Genomic DNA, 21,279 nt, shown 5'->3' on the forward strand with positions numbered 1-21,279 from the left:
GAAAAACAAAAGCAATAAAATTCGTCAGTTAGTTTTCTTCCACTTTTTTTGTTGATAGAGTGTTGTTTTCTTCTGCCTTTCTTCTTCTTTTCTCAGGCAGAAAGGCCTGTACTGAGTAGCGTCCACTTGGGCAATTTTACCTTCTGCCAGAAAATGGGAAAGAAGAAACGGAGAAAAGCTCCGTAAATTGTTTGAATGTCTCTCTTTCTTTCTCACTTTCTCTCACTTTCTCTCTCTCTCACTCACTCTTTTTCTCTCGCTTTTTCGGCCGCTCATACTCTCGCAATTCACAATACATACTTACATGCTAAATCTCTTACGATATTATATTTATTTATTTAATCTATAATTATATCAATACTGTTGACGGATAAGAGATTCATTCACAGCTCGCGCCAGAGCGGGAATCGTCTCTGTGACGTGCATATTATTTTTACTTTTAGTTTTATTTTTATCTTTTTTACTTCATTTTATTTCTTATTATTTTTAATTTTCTTTTGTCACTTTAGTCACTTTTCGGGTTTATCACACGCTAATAAAGCTTACCCTCACTACCTCTGTCTTTGAATTTGTTAATCTTCAAGCAGCAGTAGAGTATGTAGAGTAAGCACCATTTACAATAATCTCCATCAGAGGCCAGGTTGCTTCATTCGTAATTTATCGACCAGACCAGGCCAAGTAGACAGTCAGGAATATCGTCGTAAGCAAGCATGTTATCTGTCGTAACTTGATATACTGTTCCCAATATTTTTTCAATATATTTACGTGTATCAATAACTCCTCGAAAGAATATCTTATTCACGAACACATATGCATGTTTTGTTCAAGCTTCAAATGTCAGCTCTCAGGTTTGAATAGACATATCGTTACATACATTTCTTTTACTTTTTTTCTTCTAACATGTTTAGATTCTTCAATTCACCACTGTGCACAGGAAATAATAGGTATTAGTGGTAGCATGATTTGCTTAAGGATTTCTCATGGATGAAATATGGATAATTAATTCATCATAGATTAATTAAAATCATCATTGAGTTTAAAACTTTATTTTCTTTAGTCGAATAATTGAAAATGTACGCCTGTCTTCTTCGTTTCTGTTATCCTATCTCGACTCCTGGAAAGAATTTTCAAGTTACGCTGACACCCATGCTTGTCCCTCGTTAAAAAACAAACTCAGGAGACGACTAGAAGAAAAAAAAAAAAAAAAAAAAAAACTGTGATCACTGAATCCATTGTCTAGCCCTCGACAGTTGGATGTAGAAGAAGAGAAGTCGATGCAACGCCGTTTGCGTTGTCTTCGCTGTTGTTTTCCTTTCTGTACATATCTTCATCGTTCAAACATGACTTCGCTGTGCCAATAAATACTCGAGTTGTAGGTAGAGCAGCTGTTGCACCAAACTCTGCAGAGGGGCCTGACCTTGTCCTTGACCTTGACCTTGCTGAATCGGCTGCGTCAAACCCCCACCAGTAGGCTGAGCAGATGGCGACAACATCGTACCTGGCCCAGACTCGGAGAGCAACGAATGTTGCTGCGCCTGAGCTAGTCTCGAAGCTTCCATTTCCACGGCAGGAGAATGCAGAGATGGAGGAGGAAGAGGAGGAGGAGGAGGTGGAGGTGGTGGAGGATTATGGTTGCTCTCAGGGATCGACGAAAGGTTTTGGGGAGGATGCGGAGGTATTGCAGGAAGAACACCGACGTGTGACAGACGATGATGAGAAGGACCTAGGTAGGAAGGAGAGATGTGAAGGTTCTCGCCCCGCTAGGGAGCCATGTTCTTGGGCCTGCGCCCCCGTCGCCCCCTGGTGGGGGGGCGCGGGGACTCCTGGCCTCACTGACTCACAGCGGGGCTTTTTTTGTCTTGCTGTTGCTGGTTGGCATCTTGCGAACCCTGAACCCCAGCTCCGCCGCCGCCCTGCGACCCTTGGACTCCCTGGAAAAAAATCAACAGTTTTCTCCGTTTAACTGATATGCCATTTCAGTGGCGAAGAACATTAGAAATGGATTTAAAAAAGACATCGGAATTTCAATCACTTTCAACGTTCTAATGATGAAACTTTTCTCAAATTATTGATATCTCATCTTGTTTCATTGAAGTTCATAATAATCGGTGCAAATAACATTGCTGACGATTTTTTCAACGGTTTCTTCTCTTTTCCCAACTTTCGATTTAAACTCTAAGGCTCATTCGTCAATAATTAAGCTTTCAAGCACGGTACATACACTAGACGAATAAGAAGTGTCCAGTTTATCAGGAGTTTGAAAATTTCCAGGCATTAAGAAGCGCCGTAATACCAAACTTCATGACATTCTAGTTACCTGATTTCCCGGACCACCTTGTGGCGGACCAGGACCGCGATCTGGAGGCCAAGAATTTCCTGCATTTGGCTCGGAGTGAAATTGGTGAGGATGCGGTGGCGGACCTCCGGACGTATCGTGACTGTGGGGATCTAAGCTATTAGCCGCGTCGTATTGCGTGTTTTCCAATCGTGTGATTAACCGTTCGTCTTCGTCGCCAAATTCACCACCCATCAAGGAAGGCTCACCGACGACCATTACGTCCTGCGAATTAAAAAGAAAAAAGTTTTGTGATTAGTAAGTGATTGGAATACATCTCCCATTGAGAAAATGAATTTCCAAACAATTACGGTTAACTGTAAAATGTTGTTTTCCGTACCTGGGACGCCAATGAAAAATTAGGGCCTGGGGACCTTTTTTTACTAGGTGCTGGTGGTGCGTTATTACCTGGACCAGACGCGCTGGCCTTTCGCTTTCTTCTCTTATTCGCCGGCCTCTGTGACTCTGTAAATAATATCTGTTTAGTATATCACTCACCTGTATTAGCTACGGGGAAAAATAAGCAGTTACTAATACAATATCACTACCTAGCTGTGGACCTTTATTTCAATCAAAGGTCTCTGATATATGCTTGTTAGTTACAGGCACACATGCAGCGACAAATAGATACTTCACGTTTTATACGCCACACAATTTTACCGATAATATATGTATATTTATATACACAAGTGCGCATTTCTAATATCCCGATCATGCCGTATCGTATCCAAGGTTCCAAGATCTCATTCTCTATGCTAAAGGAAATTTTTTTTTTTTTTTTTTAAACTGCCTAATTAAACACAAGTTTTTTTTTTTTTTAATTCCAATTATTGAATCAATTTTCAAATATAGGTATTAAGATTTTAAACAGTTTATCTCGCAAAACTGTAGTATTGGGTACGGAAAAAAGTCTCTTCGTACGTACTATTCTTGGGGAAGAACAGAAATAAAAAATAAAAACTGAAAATATCCACTTCCAAGATGTACACAGTTGGTAAACGTTTCTCAGACTCGCAATATTGACAATAACCATTGACAAACAAGAGAGAATATAGCGAATAGATATTAGAGTCAAGAGTAATGAAAAGTAAGAAAGTGAAAAAGAAAGAAAGAGAATGGCTCTTGAGACCAAGTATTTTCGAGCTAAATGTAACAATGTTATACACGCGAAAAGAACATATATACGCAGTGTACTCGTATATTGAACGAATTGTAAACAAATGTTGGTTCACAGTTTGCAAAATTGTAGTAGTATGTGGCCCAGCGGCCAGCTGTTCTCATGTAAAGCATCTGTCCGTCTACCTCTCTTACCCGGCGGGGCAACCATCCTCTGCCACTTCTGGAATAGAGTTGTCTTGAGACAGTCTCGGGGCGATAACGCGTAAGCTTTGTGCCTTGACATCAGTTCCTGCATCGGTTCAAGTATGACGCATAACTGCAAAAAAAAAGAAGAACAATCAAATGAAAAATAAGTAATAAAATGATCGAAACTATTTCGATTGGAATCTAGGAACTTAAGGTGATGTTTTCAGGTCTTTCTCTCACGGATGGACGGATGGTCAGATACTTACCCTTAAATAATTGAGGGTAGAATTTGTGATTCCTTGTCTCGTGATATTTTTGCTCAACTGTTCAAGCATCGTGGGATCCTGTTGCGCCGTATGCATACCGACCACAGATCGGGGAACCAGCTCTCGATGTGTTCTCACCGACATATGCCACGACTTTATCCTCATCAGGTCGTCGAATGTGAATTCCAATATTAGCCTACCCTCTGTACAGACCTGGAATAGGTAAATTTCAAACTGAATTTCATGATCCAAAAAAACAGTGGTATTCAGTGTTTATACTCTTCAATGAAGACATCGATGGTTAGTACCCTCCGAATGTATCCATTGCCAAATACTTATCAACTGGGAAGTATAACGCTTTGAAAGGTCCGTGTTCATTTTCTTTTTTCTCTTCAATTTAAACATTTCAATTGTATTCTCTAAACAGTAACGAGGGCAAATAATAAACGTCCAACGAACGCAATACCTACCAATTATATGATACATATAAATGCACAAGTAAATTGCATACCTTAGTGAACATAGGTTTCCCATGATGGGTGACCATGACACAGTGATCACAGTCCAGTGTTATACTAGTGTTGTGAAACGATTCCTTCGGGTGTTTCATATTATAATAAAGCTCCGTAACACCGCCCTCAAATATCGAACGGAAGTACCTCGGTATTAACGTCCTTCCTATCGCTGTGAAAGAAAATAGGAAAAAACATTGTTTAAAATACGAAGCGTATCGTGAATTGATTTCGTCAAAGTACAAGGGCTAAAATTTTCGTCACTATAAAAACTATTCCATATGTACTATTAATTTGTATCAAACATCCTAAGCCAACAAGGAATATAAAAAATGTTGACTGTGGAACTTACTATATCTCTTAGGTCCATCTTCTAAACAAAACGTTAGCGTGAGGGTCGCGTCGTCTTCAAAAAACTCAGTCGCAAACGCGTCCCACCAAAGGTTGTCGCTTTCCTGAAAACACAGAAGAAAGAAAAAAAAAAACACAACATTAATAAAAAAGACGTAAAAAGATCGTTCTGTAGATTCTCGTGTGTTTTCACCTAAATCACATAAGTGTCTGGTAATAAAATTCTATCGATATATACGTACAATGTACATAAGTAGAAAGAGAAAAGGGAGGGTGGTTTCACCGAAGTAAAACGGCAGAAGTTGGGGGGTAAAGTGAGCCGAGTAGATCACGACTCGGTCCTGAATAACGCATGAATACCTACACGACTCTTGCATTCTGGATCGAAATTATTATGGATTACAACGAAACTCCGTGACATTTGCAACAACTTCAAGGGTATAAGTTTTCTCCGTTTCTTACGATTATTTCTTTCTTCTCCTCTACTTCGAGAAGAAAGGAAAAAAAAATTCATACAGTTGCTTACTTATTAATTTTCTCCTCAACGAAGAGGCAAATATATCGTGAAACCCTAATTGCCTGTTGAGATCACGGTTGCCTATTTCTTACATAGTATTGCTTATGTACAATAATTTATCAGAGAATCAAAGGGCAAAGGGCAACGGTGCAAAAGGCAAGACTGAGTATATGTATTTATATATTTATAGTATGAATTGAAAAAAAAAAAAAAAAAAAAAAACAAATACCACCGAAAAAATTAAAATAAAAAACAAACGACCGCCTCTAACGTGTGTAATAACTAAATAAAATGAGAAACATACATATTTATGCTATACATATAAATGTACACAAGTGCATATATCATCGAAGGAACTATAATGGATGAGTATAATAAAAAGTATATAAAGCGTGGAATAAAAATAACATCGATCAAAACGTCAGGCGGGTTATCGTCGTCGCGGGGGCTGAGGGTGTAGAAAAATTTTCACATCTTATATACACATGCGTGCGTTAGAAAAAAAATTACTTAAAATAGATTTATGAAGTAATGTGTACCTGTCACCGTTTCGTCCCTTCGTATCGTACTTTCTCGGGTATGTATAATAGGCAGGAAGAAGAAGAAAAAAAAAAGAAATAAAAATATATTGTCGCAAATGTGGAACACAATAAAAAGTAAAATAAAATTTTCTACTGCATGCTGCATACGAGTAATATGCATGTGATCGATATGTTCGCATGAAACACGACCCCCCCCCCCCCCCCCCCCTCCCCAGAGTGAGTTTGGAGATGTACACATCGCGAAGCGTATTAGGGGTATATATGGATATGGAGGTAGGTAGTTAGGTGAGGTGAGGTGAGGTGAGATGAAGTTGGAGGTGGTGCCGGGTTTGTAGGTAGGTAGGTAGGTAGGTAGGTAGGTAGGTATAAGGTAGGATAGAAGGAAGGAAGGAAGGAAGGAAGGTAGCGCAAGCACAGCACATGGCTGGGTTCGCTTGCTCGCGAGAAATAACTTTCCGCGAAGTAGCCAGCCTAGCCCTAGCCTGGGTATATTGCGAAACTCTGGTAACAATCGCCGCCGCCGCGTAGCACGACGACGTCGTCGACGACGACTAGTTTCTTGCGGCATGGCAGCGCCTCTCTACACGCTTTGCTCATGACCAGAGCTGACATCAGATTTTACTCTACTTTCACATATTGAGTGAACACAATCAAATTCCGTCCTCTGGCTGCCTCCTCCTCCTCCTCCTCCTCCTCCTACTCCTCTTTCTTCTTCGCACTTGATATGCGTACAACTATGATATTATACCTATTAACACATATATGTGTGTGTGTGTGTGTGTGTGTGTCTGTGCTTACTTAAGCCGCCACCGCGCTGTCCTAAATATCCTCCTCCCCGCCTTCTTGCAGCACTCCAAAATTACGTTCACACAAGTATATCATATAGATATATATATATATATATATATATATATTAATATTATATTCACCGGCGTTCTCGATGTTACACGCACTCCGTACGTTATGAATTATTAACCGAACCGGATCTTTCTGCAGGAGATGTAAGACTCCTTCGTTTTCTCTCGCTTTATATATATATATATATATATATATATATATATATATACCTGCGTGTACATACGTATGTACCGTATTATAAGCTCGTCTTCTTTTGCTCAGAATCGACGGTAAAACAAAAATTCATAGTCAGAAATTATACGCATTTCTGCTTGACGTTTGTAATACCTAATCACTTGTCGAGATATCCATGATTTTGCAAAAAAAAATTCCAACAAAATAAAGTGTAGTTAAATACTAGCGTTCAAATTTATTCATTAATTTACTGTCTTTTTACCCTCATTTTCATCAACTCAACGTAAGAATACTAATATCCCGAATCATAGTAGGACGGACAGACGCCGGATGTCGCTTAACAGCGCAACGTTCTCGTGAGAAACGGAACTTGCGACAATTGAAGCCAATGAAGAAAATGAATTGAAATTTAATCTGACGTTAATTAGAAATCATTCAACAAATTAGCTACACAGTTTGAATTATTCCCGACAAGTGTTGATAGGCAGTGTTTTTTTGTTTTTTGTTTTTTGGGATAGAATAGACTTATATTATAATCGAAAAATTGCATTTGCAAAAACGGTGGAAATTTTTATACAACGACCAACAACTCGAGAGAATATTCTTGGAACTGTGATAATTAGCAGTGCGATAAGTGTAAAATTCCGGGAGCTTTCGCGCAATTAGCCGTACAGCATGAACGTGTGTGTGTGTGTGTGTGTGTGTGTGTGTGTGTTAATGCAGTGTACATATAACGATATAAAGTTTTGGAAGTGAATATATACGCGATACGCATTACAAACGACAAGAACCGTGTCTGTGTGTGTGTGTGTGTGTGTGTATATGTATATACATAGCATTCAAGTGATATGGTTATAATCATAATCTGTAACTCGGCGGGAGATATGCACGGATTACGTCATTGATAACGCTGATAACACGGCGGTATTTTAATCCCGATAAATCGCAAAGTCCCGCAGAATTCATCAGCCCATAATTTACGGGAAACGATCGGTAAATATAAACAAATAGGATGTATCAGAATAATGCACAACTATACCAACATATATATATATGGGATTTAGCCGTGTGCAGAAATTATTCAAGAGTTTCCATATTTCGCGAATGGTGAAAAAATTTCACCGAGATACATATATAAAAGAAACGATATGAGAACGTTGAATATCGGTGATAACGAATCCGACGACGTTGCAAAAGCGATTATACGTACGTATATGTATACGTATATATATATATACATATACACAGATAGATAATAGACACATTAAAAGAGAAAAGAGAAGGAGCGAAAAGACGAAAAAGAAAGAGAAGAAGTAAAAACTATACATATATATATATATATACATATATTTCGCTCGCCGATAAGCATGGCGTAGAAAAGACTTGACCGTTACAAGCAAACTAACGGATATAATAGCGTGGAATTCTGAAACTGTTCAAAACTTGACCGAGTCTTAACAGTAACGAATCTTATGCCTTAAGTGAGTACTAAAAGGCGAAAGATTCGTTTTCGTATAACGACCAATGTGTGGACGATTACACGAAGGTGAATTATTAATTAATTCCAAAAGTATTAAATTTCCTAAAATCTAATGGATGAAAAAAGTTTTTGCCACCGCCTGTAGCGGGTGGTTAGAAAATTTTTCTCCACGACTGTACCACCCCACTGTTGTTAGGGGGAGACTAGGGGTGGTATATGATCATGTATATACGACGCTGGATAACTATTGTCAGCGCGGTCCGCCTCTGGTTTTCCATTTCAAAAATCCTTCCTAATTCTCGCCTTTATAATTAGACATAGAAAAATATATGTAAATAATGAGAAAATTCAGGGGCGTTGACCCACCATTTTTTCAAAATTTACCATCGCTCGTTCGCCCGATATTGAAATACGAAAATCCGCCTCTGGCCCCCGGAGCACGGACAAAACGCTCCCGGTTTACCCGAGTATATACAGCCCAGGGGCGGCTGCGAGGAGGACCGGAGGGGAGGACGGGGGGTACAATATGGGTTATCGAGGGGGCCCCCACCCCCGGGGGAGGGCAGGGGTCCTCATTTTATTACCCAGTATCCCGCGAGGGTTCTCAACTTTCTCAAAACTTTTACAGAATATCAGTGCAAACATCGTCTCTCTCTCTCTCTCTCTCTCTCTCTCTCTCTCTCTCTTTATCCCTTTATCTATCCATGTATTGTTTATTATACCTTCAGATCTTCGTATTTTGTGGGTAAAAGTTTTAAAAGCTCTGCGTACTTTTGAACAATGCAACACGTGAGGAACGACGATAATCATTGACAATGAAAACCCGCGACGGGTTGGAATTTTACAACTAGACGTTATTATTTATACCTTAAATACGTTACATATCACAGATGTAAGTGTATTATATTATGCAACGTTTGATTTTCACAAAAAACCACATTACCTGTGGGGTCAAGAAATTGTAAGAACGTTATACTTGTGTTATAAAATTGTCACTTAATTTCCTGAGGAATTGCGATTTGTTTAACTAACAACTGATAATATTATGAGGAAACTTAAGTGATATTCGGAATTTCGGAGTAAATTGTACAATATTTGGCAACGAGTTGTGCGTTTTTTCCTCATACGGCGGTGTAAACGAATGAGATAAAAGATAGGCAAATTGATAAAAACGATCATCAATAGAGAATAAAAGACTCTGTTTGTCGAATTATTAATTTAATTAGTGTATAAGAGGAAAAAACATTGAAAGGTATCTTGAAACAATTATTATCCCAGATATAAGTTATGAAAAAAATATTGAGAATAAATCGATCACCGTGTATAAATATCACCGGACAATTGTTGATCAGTAAAATTCATCGATAAAAAACACCTGCAAACACTAACAACAAAAAATACTAGGTGTACTCAACTTAGCTAGGTTAGATTCGCAGATTAGAATTTATAAATTATAAACAATATATAAAAATCAATACTGTATTGAGAATATCGGTAAATTCCAATTGCCCGATTAATTGCTTAAACCATCGAAGATCTTTTCACGATGATCGTGTAGACAAGTAATTCCTTCCAAAGTCATTATCAATCAGCGAATAACGATACTAACCGACGTCGAAATCATCGTCCAATTAAGTATCGCAGTCGATAGATATTTTAAGAACGGTTGGATAAGTGAATAAGTAAATTATGCATGGTCGTCGGATCGCAAGATTTGCATTGAAATCGGCATTATGGGCATCGACGGAAACGGGATGAGTAGTTAAATAAAAATGAAAATAAAACGAGAATGGAAAAAAAAAAGAAACAAAAAAAATTAGCAGGGAATCGAGTAACGAACGAACGAACGAACGAACGAACGAACGAACGAACGAACGAACGAACGAACGAACGAACGACCGACCAAATGAACAAATAGAGAAGGAAATAAAAAACAAAAGTTGCAGTAAAAAAACAAACAAACAAAAAAAAACAACAACAACAAAAAAAATAAAACGACCCACCGTCTCATACATACGTGTACTATATGCATCTGTATAAACGCGGATGTATACTTTCGCGAACTTCGTATACCTATATATATATATATATTAGTGTATGTATGTATGTATGTATGTATATATATATACATATATACAGTAGCGTTTCTATACCTTTGCTGTTCGTCTGCGCAAACGTGGAATTATATTTCCAGGCTGATTTTTCAAGTACGCCCCAGCTAGGGATCGATACAGCGAGAGAGAGCAGATTCACGATGCCGGAGCGAAATGAAATTCATTTTATTTTTATTTATTATCACCGATTTCGTTTTGCCTCTTCTTCAACTCCGATGATGATAACAATGACTAAAAAATCAGTCGACAAGATTTAAACATATGTATATAACGAAGCCTCGCTTAAGAATCGCGTCCATTTTTTTTTTTTTTTTTCTTTTTTTTTGTCATTCACCGGTAATCGTTGCAAATTTGCGAAATAATGTTGGAAAATAAGAAATCGGTAAAATGGTGTTACGGGCTCAAGAGGCTGAGCATAAAGTTTCGCGAATGCATTTGCCGAGCCATTGATGAGTGCTTTTTCTTTCCTCTTAGCTGTGCGAATAAAATTAAAAAAATCTATATTTATATACATATACATATATTAGGGAAAAAGAAAAGATAGGAAAGAAAATTCTTCTCCGGGGTATAAGGCAAGAAATTGGGACAAGCAGCTGTTCCTGCCTGCCTGCCTGCCTGCCTGCCTGCCTGTGCTCTTCGTTATGAACTAGATTTCAAATTCTATGTACATGTAGGTACATACTCGCGTGTATGCGGCATAGCCGAGCTGGGGACGCCCGAGAAAGGGAACAATTCGAAATCGCCAACGTGAAAGTTTGGAGAAAGCATCCATCGAGACTAAGTTCTGCTCGGTCGCGCGTTCTCATTCGCGAGTTGCGCGCTTCGCATTGATTCTTCTAATTCTCCTCCACCTTTTCCATATCTAATACACTTTTCATTAATTTCTTCTCTGCCTTCTCTCCCCCCCCCTCCCCCCCCCCCCCCGCTATCCCTTCTAAATCATTTCTCACTTGATTTTTCGAAATGTATTTCAAAATACCGCGACAATTTTTCTTGTTGTTGTCGTTGTTGTTGTTGTCTAAAAAAATTTACAACCCCTATCGAAAATCGTTATTATAATATATGACGAGATTCTAAAATCCATGTATTATATCATTATATACCAACACACACACACACACACACATATTCATGGGGCGTTCCACACCAAATCAGACGTTTTAAAAAATTTAGATTTTTCATTTCCTCAAGTTTTCGATATTTTTTAGTAACCCTCAAGTAGAGCCTATCTGATAAATTTTGAGATTATTTTGATTACTCGTTGAAAAAAATTCCTCAAATTTTCGAAAATAGTTGCTCTTATTTTGGTTTTTTGTTCATAACTTTCTTAACAATGGTCCAAACTTGAGTTTTTTTAAATTCTTTTAATACTATTCTTTGTTTTTAGATGGCCTTTACAGAAAATAATACAACAAAACTATTGAAAGTATTTTTGATTGAGATTTTTGAATTTGAAATTTTTAAATGTGTTCTCGAAAGCGCGTGCATCTTTCGATTTTTTCGAAACTTTGATATTTTTTCAACAAGCAATGAAAAAAAAAAAAAAAAATCCCAAAATTTACCAGAAAGGTTCTTTTGAGGGATATTAAAAAATATTTGGAGTGGAACGCCCCATATATATACACCCGTATATTTCTGTGCATAAGATACGGAAAGCCGATAGAAGAGGAGGAGAAGGCGAAGGAAGAAGCTCGTCGATATAGCGAAGCGAGTCCGCGTTGACAGGACGGGATCCGGAACCCAGTTCTGTAGACTTACAGGTGGAAGGAAGTCCCCTGGAGGGTCTTAGTTCGACGGTATATACCTTGAATATCGAAAAATAAAATTTTCACACAAAAAGTATACTTACATGAGAAAGAAAAGAACAGAAGAGAATATCGTTTCATATCTCGATAAAGGAGGAATCGGGAACGATTTATGTATTCACTTTCTTCATAGCTGTGTAAAATTTGGAGAAACTATCAACTAACAAAATAAATGAAATTAAAATAATCTCCTTTAAATATTTATTAAATTTTTCTTTTTTTTTTTTCAAAAAAAAAAAAAAATAATAATTTTGTACTAATTTTGTCAAAGAATCGTAAAACGATATTATGCTCATAATTTTTTACACAAAACAGATATAAAATTTTTCGCATTTGAAATGCTGATTATTTTGTTCCAAACTTTTCAAAGGATTAGAAAAATCGGGGATAATAAATTGGCTTAGAGAAATAACGAAATGTGCAAATAATTTGAAAGGAATACTAGTTACACATAGAACCGAGAGATTTTTATCTAGGCCCGCAGTGTTAAGGAGACGTATAGCGTTGGGATGGGTAAGGATAATTTGCCCGGACACCGTCAAAGTGTCCTGCACGCCATTGCAGAGAGAATGGGGGGTGGTTCAAGCGTTCCAAGATTAATGAGCCAAGAAGTAAATTAGTCCCGCGTTTACGTCGAAACACACGCTAACGCCTGCCGGCAATTATATCTATAATATATGTACAGTGAAATATACGCGTGATAAGTTTCTAAGGATGCAGGTGTAAGGTTTGAGAATCAGCTGTAAGAATCGGACGCGATTCACGATTTGCAAAATTTTATATACGAGGTTAAAGAAGTTGCTAATGTGAACGTATGGAGACGTTGAAAAAAAATGGCTATTTTTCACCTTTAGAAATTGAATTTACAAAATCTGAGTTTGTTGATGCTGCATAACGATTTGCCAAGTTTCAAGTAATTCTAAAGTTTCAAAATAACAATTTTTTCTAAAGATGCATCGTTTCAATATAACGTTACAAATAAATCTTTAGTGATAATTTGGGGTAAATAAGACTAAAAATAATTTCAACATTCGATATTCGCCGGAATAGCATGCGATACTTTAATTAGTGAGAATTAAATCATTCGTCACAGCGTAATATAATAAATAAACTTGTAATATACTTAATCATCGATCTCTCTGCGTGATTATTTTTTTTCCGACAACCTTTTAGTGGGATAATAACGAAGAAAATACGTAAAAAAAAAAAAAATTTACATAATTACGTCTATAGATGAAAATCTATTTATAACAATTCAGGATGACGAAATATCTTTGTATGATGAAAATCGACTCCTTTTTCTACAACGAATAGGTATGTGTAAAATTTTGGATACGTGTAAGGGCAGTGTTAAAAAAAAATAATAATAGACGATCGATTATTATGTAGATTCAAGACGATGACCGAGAAAGAGAAGGTGACAACCAAAATAAAAAGAGAAAAAAAAATACGAACAAGAATAGGAATTAGGGATAAGAAATGAAGTAACTATTCGATTAACACGTGAGTTGTATTTTTCACACTTTAGAGATTTCGTAACCGTAGAATCAACGAAGACGAAGGAAAAAAACCCACAAATTTACCGATTTCAAACACGACGGATGTCACTTGACAATTTTTTCACCGATTTCGAACGAAACCAAAAAAAAAAGAGAAAAAAAAAAGAACGACTCCGCAAGAGATGCGATGTCATATCAGCAATTATTTTTTTTGTTTTTTTTTTCAGAACATTCAACGTGTAAAATTGATCGTAGATCGACAACCGCGTAATCATTATAATTATACATACACAATAAACAGTTGCTAATTGTGTCACCGAATTTTTTTATATAATTTTGAAAAAAATATTTCAACGCGTTATAGTTTCAGCTTCAATTTCTTAATATTATGTATATATATAGGTATATGATAAACCATAAAGTAAATAAAAACAAAAATGCAAAGTGGATTCTCTCTCTCTCTCTCTCTCTATCTTTCTATCATTTTTCTTCTTCTATACGCGTAATACTCCGAGGTGAATATAATCGATCGATAAAACGTATGCGTGTATGATATGCATCCTATGTATATTATATACATATACATATAGATATAGACACAGGATGTCTAATCGCGATTCACTCCACACCCCGAGCGGCGATGATGACCCTGATCGAAATTCAAGTATACTTCCTCCCTTCGCCCGTCATACCTATATACGATACTGTTGACAATATAAATATAACACATTGCCTGCGATGTAACGTATAGTATCTACATACGTACTACATATCGATGTGAAATCAGGTGATTACACAAAGGATAACGCCGGGAGAAATGTTTATTGCAACATACACATGTAATAAAATTGACGAAACGCCGCAGAAAAGACGAAGAAAAAAATTATAATCGTGGATTATTCTCTCTCTCTCTCTCTCTCTAATTTTTATTTATTTATCTACAAATTTATATATTTTTATTTTTAATTTTGTGTGCGGATCGCGTTAATTACGGACGAAACTTAAATGTATATATTCTACAATATATGTATATATATATATATATATATATATATATATATATATATATATATATATATATATAGTTTGGATTTGTGTTCGTTGCGGGAAGATTGATGATTTCTGAATCATCATCATCGTCATATTCATTTCTCAATCCGATTTTCATACGTCGTTAATTCTTTATATTTTCAAGGAAATTTTATCATTTACCGATAAATCGAAATCGCCGCGATCCACAGCCAGAAACGGCTGCAAGCTATAACCGTGTATTGCATCAAAGATGGCTGTATAGATCGTCAGCTAAAACGTATAAACAGAGTATTCAACCTCTATATATAAAGAGCTGATGCTGCTGACGCTCGCACGTGCCTCGAGATAGGATTAGACCGAATGTCCATGGCCCGAATGATTTTATTTTCCAGGAAAACGAAGTGCGAGAAAAAGAAAGAAAGCATCTGGTAAAAGAGATGGCGACCAAAAAATAGAAAAAAAATAAAAAAAAAATAACGAAAAAAAAAAACCAAACACCAAAAAGTGAAAAAAGAATAAATAAATAAATAAAAACCGACCAAGAAGATACGCCTGCACTCTATTTATAAATCTATGCAGTATTTACTGTCATCCGAGCGAGAGGATGTGGAACTTGTATGAATTAGATTCTATTTTTTTTCTCCCATCTTATTTTATATATATATTTATCTACCTAGTTCTTTCTCTCTTTTGTTCGTTCGTTTCTTTTCTTTTTTTTTTCTTTTTTTCATTCTTCTTGTATATTTCTTTCTTTCTTTTTTTCTCTCTCTTTTAATGCCGTTAAAATTTCCAACAAATTCTTCTCCGCAGCAGCGATGAGAAGAAGAAGAACACGTGGCGAAAGAAAGAGTAAAAAAAGAATTTCAGGTAATAAAAAATGTTATCCTTGATCTAGAATGAGATGGAACGACACGAGCGATTGCTTTTTCTTCCCTACGTTGATTTCTTTCTCTTTCTTTACACAATATTGAAAAAATTTTATTCACAAATTATAATAATTAGTTCACGGTTAACTACGTGATCTTCTTCTATTCGTAGTACAAATTTCTCCCTCCCTATCTTTCTCTTTCTCTTTTTCCTATATAGGTATGTATACATTATACATATAGATATATGACATACATGTTGTCTTTTCATTCGATACGTGTATAAATCAGAGATATTGACAAATGGGATAATTTTTTATAAACTCACCTCTGTCCGCTGCTGTAACCTCTTGTTGAGCTCGTAGAGGCGGTAGTCAGGCTGGCCAAAGTACGGGGTGTGCCTCCTGGGGACAGGCAACGATCTGTGAGATCAGACCGAACGGTCATGTTAGGGTGCAGTGTAGAGTGTGTGAATTTTCGTTTTTTTTTTATATATATATTTTTGTTTTCTTGCCCTTTTTTTCCCGCAGTATATCTATATCTGTTTTTTCTTCCAAGTGTGTGAGTAAATAATCGCAAGGGTGTAAAAATTATTGATCATTAGAATATACATATATGGATATATATATATATATATATATATATATATATATATATATATATATATATATATATATATATACACGCTTACTATCGTACAGTGTATAAACAAGGTAAATAACTATAGATAATATAATGAAACATCAAGCGAGAGAAAACGAAGGGATCGGTAAACGAATTGAGGGTAAATATTTTTTCCAAATTTTTAACGAAAGTGTGAAAAACATCGAATTGATCTACATCCGTATTGCATTGTTTATATTCTCTTATCACCAAAATTCAGATTCAGTAAAAGTGTATTTTTTTTCTTCTTTTTACAACTTCCAGACATTAAGGGGGGGTAAGGAATATTTGAGAGATGTAAGTTTTTAATTCCTACCCCTGAAGCGGTAAACTTGCGAATGAATTTCTGGTCTTAAGACTCTCGGATTCAGGATAATCGAAAGTTTGTTAAATGCATGTTAAATGATTTTCCTTAGTGGAAAATTTGCTACGACAGCAAAAACTGCATGATATTGAAGGTAGTAACGTTATCGTAACGATTCATGCTGAGGAGAAAGCATTATTTCGCGATTTTGAAATTGCCTGAAATTCGGTGAACCGTATTGAAACAAAAGACAATCGTATTTCGAAATCTTAGTTCCTTCAAAATCATTAATAAAATAAAATAATAATTTTTTTTCCCAATGTTTCGTTACGATAACGTTATTAACTTCAACCTTGCAAAACTACAGGTTTAGAATTTTTATTTCTTATCCACAATTGTTATCTCTCTCTTTTTCCGCCCGTAATTTTCTTGGCCAATAAACTAAATCAGCATCGTTCGTCATGTGCATTAAATTATGTTCAAAACCCAACCCAGCAAATTCTGTGAAAAATACGATTACTTTTTTCTTTTTTTCTCATATAATAATATGGTAATCGGAACGCGTAGGTGGTTCACCATCGATTTTCCACGATAACCTCAGACTCGGATTAGTATTTCTGGACTAGTAGTTTCCTCGTTGAGGAGATCGCGGTACGATTACATCTCCTTCTTGTGCATCAACGAGCACGAAGTGCAGGCAAAAAGGATCAGCAATCAGCAGGTAGAATTACGAGGGACTACGACCTAGAGGTACGTTATGCGAATGCATCGTACAGGGTGTACGGTATGGCATGCAAATGAAATCCATATATTTCGAATTTCGTATCACGATTGGTACGGAGGTGCAAAATAGGGACGACTAAGGATGAAGAAGAGAAGAGAAGAGAAGAGAAGAGAAGAGAAGAGAAGAGAAGAGTGGAAGTCCCAGGTGCATCCGCAGAGCTGCTCTACTCTGGAGTTCTCTGCCAGGAGTAAGGACGAAACGTGTTTCAGGATCAGAGGATTTCGGTGCACGCTGCACCTACACGCCTGTCATATTATCCAGTTAAGGACATACCTGCAGTTTATATATCCCACCACCTGCGAAGTATATATGCAGAAGTTGAACGCGTGGATAAACTTTTTGGACAGTTGTGAAATATACACTTTGGCAGAATATATGCTGCGTTATTAAAGAACTCGCAACGACACGTATGTACAACACATAGGTTTAAATATAAATCGTATGGATGTGTGTGATAAGGTGTATATCGTTTAACGTATGAATCTTACGTCAAAGAATGCAGCAGAGCTACGGTGTAAAGTTTCCTTTTTTATTCTTCTATTACTTGTACTTGTTATGGTATTTATATCGACTTTCCACTTCGAAGTATGGACATCTATAATGTACGACGCGTACTTGTGGCAACAAGTTTTATATGTATACATATACAGTAACCTCGTTAAGTTCTCACCAACTGACTAATGGGCGATAAAGTGGAAAGAAATAGAAATAATTCCATTTTTATTTATCAAAAGGTGTAAAGTGAGATGTGAATGCGAAAAAGGTATAAGAAATGGTCGTGAAACGAAGAAGTGAACGCAGGAGTCAGTCAGGGTGTAAGATACGTACGACATGACAACAAAAATCCTCCGAAAGATCAGACAGAGGGTGTAAGACGAGAAAACGACAGAATAAATGGCTGCGATGACTTTTGACCGGGACAAAAATCGCCTCCACCTGGGATAAACCGAATGGAAATATAAATTAGTAAAGTATAACGTAAAGTGATGATCAATTAATCGTCTCCCACAACATAATCAGCATCAGCAGTGGAGGGTGAGTTTGTGACTAAGTAGAGATGAGAACGGGGTTGTTGTTGTTGTTGTTGTTGTTGTTGTTTTGCATTAGAACGCAGCGTTGACGATGAGAGGAATGCGTCCGACGTCACGTGAGATACGAATACAAATATGTATGTAGAAAGGTATAGTTGTTACAACTAACGCTGCAAGTACCTCGAGGATCATTAAGGTGGGCGGTTAGGTGATTAATGGCAGGTGGATATCGCTAATAGGTGCGACGAGGAGTCCCTGCCTCTGGACCCATCCATCCATCCATCCATCCATCCATCTAACCATCCATCCGTCCCATCTCTTACATCACACAAGTTATCTCTGACGACGTTGCAGCAGCAGCAGCACCTCTTCTGGTGTCTATATTTCCAGAATTACAAAATATCCGCGAGTATGTCAAGAAGTTAATACTGTGCTAACACAGTATTGTCTCATAGTAAAATCGCTACAATATTTCTACTTATTATCAGAATCAGAAGAAAGATAGAAACTTGAAAGTCCGACGTTGAATCGGTTCAATTTTTTCATCATAGAACTACGACACGAACTACGTTTTAAACCTTAAATATGATTCCACGTATGTCATAGTTTCACGGATTTCATTGGTATATAAAATGTTACTACGTGGTATCAGAAATATTTAAGTATATGGACACGGAAGACGGGAATACAGTGAGGTAAAAAAAAAAAAAAAAAAAAAAATTAAGTTGATGAAAAATAAGGTGAATTTATAAATATGGTTCATATATATATATATATATATATATATATATATATATATATATATGAATTTATTGAGACGTCGCGATGATGTCCTTGCTGATTTTTCGCTCATACTACGGTACTAATATAATCTACCTGCCTGCCTGCTTGTAAGTAATATTACTATATTATACCTGCCGACTAATAGAGCTCGAACTTCTCGCCGTTTGACCTTGAATATTTTTAAATATTTGAATAAATTAGCTAACCTCGCGCGACGACAACACTTCGTTTTGTCTGATCGGCAATCGACTACACGACGAGAGACTGTCTACACGGGTTGTTGAAATAAAATTTCACGTGCGTAGACGTATCTATAAGAAGGCTGTATCGATACGAAGAGAGAATGTTGGAAAGAGGATCTTAACGTTACGTAATTACGTAGGAATCGTTAATTTGGGGAAATTTATATTCGTCATATCGTACGAATCTGACGATTAGAAATTATCGACAAATTATTCGAAGCTTATCTGGATACAATCATATTACATATGTACGTCGGTATATGGACGATGAAAAGTGACAAATCGTTGTCTAATGAAATTAGAATCTAATTCTATTAAACGTCAAACCGTTTATTACATCTTTATAATCTAAATCGAAGCCTATACCAGTATTTCTATCGTTCGTCTTTCCCGTCCCAAAAGTCTCTTGCATCTGATTAATCAATCATGAACGAAGGTTGAAAAGTGAAATGAAAAGACGGCAATCGAGATCCCCCAAATGTTTTATGGAACATTCGAAAGATGCGGAAAATTTTATTAACCAATAAAAAAAAATTCGATAAACTTTACAAACTCCATTCGTCATCTCAAGTTTAACGTCCATACCGTGTGATATATATGACATTAAAAATCCTCGCTACATAGATGCAGGTTGAAACACCGGAGAGCCGGACATTAAGCCTGTGGTAATGAGGCGAACCGCGGGTTTGCCGTTTAACGAGGACCCCGTGTGTACATAATGCCGTGACTATAATGCCGCGACACGCGAGTAAGGAATCAGCTGACGGCCAGCTGACGCGTTGAGAACCACTGCGACCGTTGGTTCGCCTCGGATTGGGTTCATGGGGAATAGAAGGGCGCAGCGGCTCTCCTCTTCACCCCCCCCCCCCCCTCAACCCCCCTTAACGCCGCCCTGCGGAGGGTGTTATTAGGGGTTGCTCATGGGGTGAAAGTGCGATCAATGCCTGCGAGTCATGCTAGTCCTCCCTTCGAGTCTCAGCTCTCTCTCTCTTCTCTCTCTTCTCTCTCTTCTCTCTCCGGCTATGTGGTATAACTGCTGTGTAATATATATATACTACATCCCTGTATGTATATAGATATACATGGAACGCTTACCCTGCATCAACTACGGGGTGCTCTTTTGAAAATCTACTATAGAAGTGATGCTGATTTTTAATTTTTCATTGTTCTCGATGTAACGTTTTGTCTTCGAATTCGTGTAGTAAGCGTTAATTTTGAAGGATGAATTTTTGGGGTAATGATTTTTTATGATTCTTTTCAAACTCGGATTAAAAACCGTAATTAAAAAGCAGTATATCGGTGTATTGAAATATCAAATCCTAACAAAGCGATTTTATATAAGATTGGCTATTAGTAGTCATTTTCATCGTCACAGTGTTTCGTTGCGTTAAAGTTATTCCGATCACACTTTAGTCAATAATAAATAATTAATTATGTACAAAGAGGCGAACTTTTCGGCAGGATTGAAATTCGACTACAAGTCTTGAAAAGAAAAAAAAAATAATAATTTTACACACTAGATTGCAGTTAACGCAGCGACGATCGTTTCGGAAGAGTAATTCACTTCGAACGCGGCACATTATTTCGAAATACTGATCCAGAAAGATAATTTTCATTCTCTTTCAATTCGTCATCGATAAGAAAAATAAATACTCTACCAACCAACAAGAGTGCCTACTGGCTAGGTGAAATATAAGCCAATTGACCAAAAGTTTCAATCAGCTGTCAAAAATCGGGAGCCGAATCTATAATTTGAAATTTTACGACGAGTACTAATGTACACACAATGACGTGAACTTTGTAATCTTCAAAATAG

General features: G+C 36.9%; 1 protein-coding gene across 7 annotated transcripts in view; it reads right to left on the bottom strand.

Moving 5' to 3' along the window:
- Nucleotides 1–226: 226 nt before the first annotated feature.
- The window catches only part of LOC124413179 (LIM domain-binding protein 2), a 118,077-nt gene continuing 97,024 nt past the window's right edge, over nucleotides 227–21,279 (bottom strand). For 2 of the 7 annotated variants that reach the window (XM_046893581.1, XM_046893579.1), the window contains 8 exons: nucleotides 15,985–16,078; nucleotides 4,771–4,873; nucleotides 4,418–4,590; nucleotides 3,907–4,119; nucleotides 3,638–3,770; nucleotides 2,676–2,800; nucleotides 2,318–2,560; nucleotides 227–1,943 (listed from right to left, as the gene is read on the bottom strand). In XM_046893581.1, the coding sequence (XP_046749537.1) occupies nucleotides 1,830–1,943; nucleotides 2,318–2,560; nucleotides 2,676–2,800; nucleotides 3,638–3,770; nucleotides 3,907–4,119; nucleotides 4,418–4,590; nucleotides 4,771–4,873; nucleotides 15,985–16,078 (1,198 nt within the window). In that variant the 3' untranslated portion in view covers nucleotides 227–1,829. Of the gene's footprint in view, nucleotides 1,944–2,317; nucleotides 2,561–2,675; nucleotides 2,801–3,637; nucleotides 3,771–3,906; nucleotides 4,152–4,416; nucleotides 4,591–4,770; nucleotides 4,874–15,984; nucleotides 16,079–21,279 lie in introns of all 7 variants that reach the window. The other 5 variants (XM_046893577.1, XM_046893580.1, XM_046893575.1 and 2 more) reach the window with 5 other exon arrangements.

The sequence above is a fragment of the Diprion similis genome, chromosome 12 (assembly GCF_021155765.1).
Source record: "Diprion similis isolate iyDipSimi1 chromosome 12, iyDipSimi1.1, whole genome shotgun sequence".
Taxonomy (NCBI): domain Eukaryota; kingdom Metazoa; phylum Arthropoda; class Insecta; order Hymenoptera; family Diprionidae; genus Diprion; species Diprion similis.